This window comes from Macrobrachium nipponense, chromosome 18 (assembly GCF_015104395.2).
Source record: "Macrobrachium nipponense isolate FS-2020 chromosome 18, ASM1510439v2, whole genome shotgun sequence".
NCBI classification, from domain to species: domain Eukaryota; kingdom Metazoa; phylum Arthropoda; class Malacostraca; order Decapoda; family Palaemonidae; genus Macrobrachium; species Macrobrachium nipponense.
In genome coordinates this window covers 58,040,698-58,047,476 of record NC_087211.1, presented here as the reverse complement: position 1 = coordinate 58,047,476, position 6,779 = coordinate 58,040,698, and the positions used below count along the sequence as shown (strand labels likewise).

The following is a 6,779-nucleotide window of genomic DNA, read 5'->3' as shown; positions in this document are numbered from 1 at the left end:
CTATGTTTGGTTGTGATCCTATGTGGGTCTAACATCATCATGTCTCCCTTCAGAAGTTATTGAGAGACTTCAGACAGAAGATGACCTGCTTGCCCTTATTTCAGAACCAACAGAAGATGAAGTGTCAGCTCACACCTAGCCTACAGCAGACACTACAGCATCAACCAACACTACTCACCCTACACGAGACCCTACAGCATCAGCCGACACTGTGCACCACTCAGTCCGTCACCACTTACAAGACGTGAGCGTGAGATAACACAGGAAAGGAAGCGAGCAAGAGAAGCACAGCTCTCGCAAGCTGAGCGCATGGTAAAGCGCAGCAGATTAGACTCGAAGACAGGGGAAGTAGGAGATAATGTTGCAGTTCATATTCCTTTGGTGGATAGGGGACGGGTGGGTGCACGTAATATCCTCGGTGTCATCGTTGATCGTGATGAAAATGACCTTTACACCATAGCCGTTAAGAGTGGCATAATCAAGACCAAGTATTCACGCAACCAATTTGATCTTCGTCCGCAGAAACTTCTCACTCAGTCTGATGTCAAACAAGATGAACAGGTTTCCCTTCGGCAGGCTTTGAAATCTACAGCCACTTGTGGTCAGGGTTTCTTACAATGCGGCTGTGGTAAAGGCGAAAAAAATTGTTCTACAAATCGTGTAATTGTTACAAGGCTAAGCGCAAGTGTAACAGTCGACGTCATAACAGTCTAACGTGTGCAAACAAGTGACTAAGTAATTCAGTTCAACAGAATGTTCAAATGTGTTTTATAATTTTGACTACTTGAATTTATTGCTAACTGTACAAACAAATAAGTAACGTAGTTCAGTGAAATGTTCAAAAGTGTTTTATGATTATTTTGATTATCTTAACAAGTACAACAAATGAGTAAATTCGTTCAGTAAATGCTCAAAAATGTGCATAATTATTTTAATTTTTTAATCATTTTAAGACATTCAACGAAATGTTTATATGTGTTATATGATTATTTTAACATACTTGTAGATGTGATTTTAAAAAGCACATAAATAAAAAGAAAAATGATCAGAATATATAAAATAAAAAGCTTTGTCAACAACAACAAAATAACCACAACAACAACAAAGAGAAAATCAATAAATAAGAATAGAGATAATAATAAGACTGTGAATAAACACTCCCTCCCTCCCTCACTAAAAATTTTTAGCCAGGTTGTGTAATGAGGACATCAATTTTCCAGTCATTTCACGTAATAACTGAATATTTTAGTCGTTTCACGAAATGACCGAGTGAAATGGTAATTTCGTCAAACAACTGAAATTTCCAGGCATTACATGAAATGGCTAGTTTTACACTTTGACTGTAACATTATATATATATATATATATATATATATATTCTAGATATATATATATATATCAACGGGAGCATCACCCCCGTTATTCACATAGGTAACGTTAGGCCAAGAGCGGAAGGCTTATTGGTAACACCTTGTCTGGTAACACATTCTCCTTTCTCTCTCTCTCTCGATACCCAACTCTGGCAATAGCCTTCCTCTCTCTCTCTCTCTCTCTCTCTCTCTCTCTCTCTCAACCTCCACTCCATTATCTAAGGTCACCAAATCAGAGTCGGAGCTACAAAAATATACGTTTATTCAAAGTAAAGCGTTAATTGAATAATTCAGATTCTTACAGGATAATTAATAGAATGATAACTCAAGTTCAGATAACTTAGATAACCCTCAGTAAATAATAGTTTTAATCAGTAATAGTCAAACACCAATTATCTCCTCTCCCAAATATTATAGTTCCCTCCACGCAGGACACTTAGTTCCCTCCATTAGGACACTCAGTCCCCTCCACTAGGACACTTAGTCCCCTCCACTAGATCCTCCCATTGCAGCTTGGAATATTACACACTTAAGTAGATAAACTTTCGCAGAGCTATCCCGGCATTCTGCCTTTTCTCCCTGAGGCAGCCGTCTCCATTGTTCTGGCTAATACATGTCATTAAGAACGGATATAGCTCGTACATGGACAAATGAATTCACACTACGTCAACGCCCCAGGTAACTGGTTGCGGCTAGTTTTCAAAGGAACCTTGGACAAGCTCTCATAGCACTGATATGCTTAGGTAAGGAACTTTAACATCGCACCACCCAAAAAAAGGGTCATCAGCATTCTTAAGCTGTCGCCCGAACTCTGTCTCCAGGGAAGTTAAAAATGATGAATCTGTACATTCCTCCTTTTTACATATATATCTATCTATATATATATATATATATATATATATATATATATATATATATATATATGTATATATACATATATATATATATATATATATATATATATATATATATATATATATATATATATATATATATATATATATATATATATATATATATATATATAGAGAGAGAGAGAGAGAGAGAGAGAGAGAGAGAGAGAGAGAGAGAGAAGGAGTTGCTATCTCCCAAACGACATCATATGAGAAATACTGATCAGTGATAGTCAGAGAAGCAACCATATTCACTCACACAGATCATTACAGTTTATGGAAACAGTAAATCAGCTGAGACTAACAACTACTAAGGCGGCAAATAATTGTAGGCTTTATCTGTTGCACTGCCATGCACATATATAATTACTCAGAGTACAGAATCTATAGTTCCAGTGTTCCGTGAATAAGTTATAGCGGATGAAGGTGATTTACTTCAAGCTTAATAATTTCCCTTAACGGGTAAAATGCCCGTCTAGTACCATATATTTGGTTCGTTAAATGCCCGTCTAATAACGTTTCTCTTAAGCTCGTAAAATACCCGTCTTATAACGTTTTTCTTGGGCTCGTAAAATGCCCTTTTAATAACGTTTTTCTTGGGCTCGTAAAATGCCCTTCTATTAAATTTTTTATTCGGTTCGTAAAATGCCCGTCTGATAACGTTTTTCTTGGTTTTTTGAAATGCTCTTCTAAACTTTTTTCTTGGGCTCGTAAAATGCCCATTTAATAACGTTTCTTTAACCCGTAAAATGCCCTTCTAATAACGTTTTTCTTAGGCTCGTAAAATGCCCTTTTAATAACGTTTCTCTAACCCGTAAAATGCCCTTCTAATAACGTTTCTCTAACTTTTACAATGTCCTTTTACTAACGTTTCTCTAACCGGTAACCCGTTTTTCTTGGCCTCGTTAAATGCCCTTCTAATAGGATTCATTTGGCTCGTGCCTGATGAGATTTCTTTAAGCTTGTAAAATTTCCGTCTAATAGAATTTCTATTGGCTTGTAGAGTGCCCATCTCCTAACATTTGTGTCATAACATTTCTACATTTCTGTCGGTAAGTAGAATTCCCGCTTAGCAAGATTTCTTGTGGCTCGTGAAATGCCTGTCTACTAACATTTCGGTCGTGTATTAAAATAGCCCGCTAATGGTACGTCTGTCGGTTGGTAACATGCCTGTCTAACAAGATTTCGATTGACACGTAAAATCCCCGTCTCCTAAAATTTCTGTCAGTTCGTAAATCTGCTAAGATTTCTTTAGCTCGAGAAATGTCCATCTAATACGATTTTTATCGATGGATAAGAAAAAAAAATGTATATCAGTTTCTGTCAGCGAAACATCTGCCTGTCACGGGTCTCAGAGCCTAAGCCTAAAACTCTCTTCCTGTGAAATATAATTACAACTTTTACACCTTATTTCTTATCAACACCTCGATGGGCGATGCATGATAAAGCTCTCGAATAACGTGAGCGGAAGGAAGAAGAATTGTAAGAGATAGTAATGGGAATAAACAGCTGACGTTTATCTCTCGCTCCAGATGAGGATCACGAAATCGTGACGCACATCAGCTGACAGATGTTAAAGTCGAGACTGCTGTTTCTGCTCGCGACAGTTTGTCTGTGGTGAGGACTAACAAGGATTATTCTCGATTTTTCTAGATGTTCACCAAAATTCTCGTTCATTCGTAGATATTTTCATTATATATCTTCTTGATTACTTTTTACTCTTCTGTCCTATACTTCCCTGGTGTCTGCATCGTATATACCATTATTGTATTAGTATTTTTTTTGGTACATCTACTGTTATTTTCATTATTTCTATGATTATTTGTGCTTCTTGTTAGTCCCCATTATCCCTGTATTTATTTTCGTCTGCAATTTCGATGACCTTTCTCCCTTTTAATGGCAGTTATCAGGACTTAAGTTCTGCTGTCTTAAGGTCGAAGGCTTTTTGAAAATAATATTTTTCACTATTTATTTTTGGAGTGTATATGTATATATGTATATATATATATATATATATTATATATATATATATATATAGTATATGTATACATATATATATATACATATATATATTATATATATATATATATATATATATATATATATGTATCATATAACTATATATATATATAATATATATATATATATATATATATATATGTATACATATATATATATATATATATATATATGTATATATCTATATATATATATATCATATACATACACTAAACACAAAATAATCATCTATGACTGGTAAGCAGTAATTAGTACCACCAAAATCATAACTTGAGCCACATCTACCACAACATCACAAATAGAATATTATACTAACAAGATTAGGCATTCGACATCCAGTACTGTTTTCTCGTATGTCCGGTAAGTGCCATAATTTTGTACCGAGATATTCAGTTACCTAGAGGATAGGAGTTTCTCTCTCTCTTCTCTCTCTCTCTCTCTCTCTCTCTCTCTCTCTCTCAGGCACGTGTGTAGGTGAGCTCTCATATATAGACATTATTCCCTAACTGCTTCCTAAATGTCATTTTACTATGAGATTCAGGGTCTCTGTAACACGGTTTTTTGGACTTTCCTCCTTGTCAAAGCATCGGATGTAGCTGAAAGTTGACATATGTATATTTTACAACCACACACAAATTTTGTCAGCATAACCTAAACCCGATAGTTTTAATTTTTATAGAGTAAAAATTATCTAGCCGACGCCATGGCCAACGATTACGAGCCAAGAGTCGAAAAACATTCATTATGTAAAGCAAAGTAAACACCTTTTAACGAAATGTTGCCCCGCCCATCCACTAGACAGAAACCCATTCACCTTGTTCCATCGGCTCTGAAACCCAAAGACTTTATGAATGGCGGAACGATACATAGATGTGGGTGGGGTATCTGTGCTAGCGTAGTAATAGTACTGTAGCAGTAGTGTCACAACAGTATAGCAGTAATATACATGAATTAAGCTTTTAGGCCAACTGCTGGGATCCTTGAGGATCATTTAGCACTTCTTACAACTACTCGAGAAATGAGTTTTTATAGCCAAAAGTTAAATTTTCTAATCCAACAATGCCCATGATAGCTTTCAGTGATATCCTGAATTATAACGAGGCCAAAGTGGGTGGAGCCTCATGAAGTTATCATTCTGACGATAATTATTGGTGAAGGTTTAAAGCCAAAATACGGTACCGGCTATTTTTTTTCCAGTAAATGGGTAGATAGCCGATAAATAAAAATTGCATGACATTGGATATAGCAGTTATCAAATCAAGCTTGTCTGATATGTTTTTGAAAATTACCATCTATTCCCTACATCTTGTCAATCTGATTGTGACCTATAAAGCAGACTGCAATTTCTTAGGAAACTTATTTTGGGAGTTAGACTAATAATTGAAGTGTTTTTGTATTTATTAACATATTTTGTTGGTTTGTTCATTATGACAATTATCAGTGGAGAGGTTCAGAGTTCATAAAGGTGTGCTGCTTTGCTTGTATTTAAATTTGTTTGTCATTGTTGCCAGAGGTATAGCCTTTGTTACGTATAGCCAATCATCCATCGAGAAAGAGGGAAGAAATGCTGTCATAAGTTACGTAACGAGTGCGTTCGAAACCTTTTCTCTGAGTAAGTTGACCCGTCTTCAAAAAAAGTCACTTTTACATTGTAAGTACCAAATTCATTCAACCTACGTAATGCAGAATACAGTCAAAATTTATGTGTAGATATAATGTGTATTCTGAATAAGCGTTATATTTATGAAATGCATAGATAAAAAGGTATTGCGAAAAAACCGTGTTACAGAGGCCCTGAATCTCATAGTAGGTTACGTTACGTGGTGAATGCAAACTCAGGGACCAAGTAACTTGACCAGTGACCTACTCTTAAAATTCAGTGCTCCATCATCTGTTTATTCCACCTCATGCGGTGCCCAGTAGGCATCGCTTGATCCTTTGCAGCGTGCCTTCGGCCCCTAGCTGCAACCCCTTTCATTCCTTTTACTGAACCCCCGTTCACATTCCCTTTCTTTCATCTTCCTTTCGACCCTCTCCTAACAACTATTTCGTAGTGCAACAGCGAGGTTTTCCTCCTGTTACACCTTTCCAACCTACCTGCTCTTAATTTCCTTTCCAGCACTGAATGACCTCAGAGGTCCCAGCGCTTGGCCTTTGGCCTAAACTCTATATTCCAATCCATTCCATCATCTGCTTATCAGATGATAAAGTAAACTTTAAAAATAATTATCATAATTAATGGGATGCTTTCTCCTAATTTAACTTATTTTATTTTTTATAATGATAATGAATGAGCTTACCTGTTTAAAGAAAGAACACATTGTGCGCGTGATCATCATTAATGTCACGAAAATTTCAATTACGGAAGTAATTAGATTACCACAGCTGTCTCCATTCGTCTGTAATTAATAGACAGGAGACTGATAGCTCCGGCATTCGTTAGAGAACTAATTCTCAAACAAAGTAGATTGTTAATTGAAAACTAGTATCGTAACAC

The 6,779-nt window shown here is 36.0% G+C and overlaps 1 protein-coding gene across 1 annotated transcript in view; it reads left to right on the top strand.

Moving 5' to 3' along the window:
• Positions 1-714, top strand: part of LOC135196603 (SCAN domain-containing protein 3-like) — a 1,141-nt gene extending 427 nt beyond the window's left edge. Inside the window, exons 1-2 of the mRNA XM_064223444.1 lie at positions 1-22; positions 225-714. The exon at positions 1-22 is cut by the window's left edge and continues 427 nt beyond it. Of these exons, the coding sequence (XP_064079514.1) occupies positions 1-22; positions 225-714 (512 nt within the window). The remainder of the gene's footprint in view (positions 23-224) is intronic.
• The last annotated feature ends 6,065 nt before the right edge of the window (positions 715-6,779 follow it).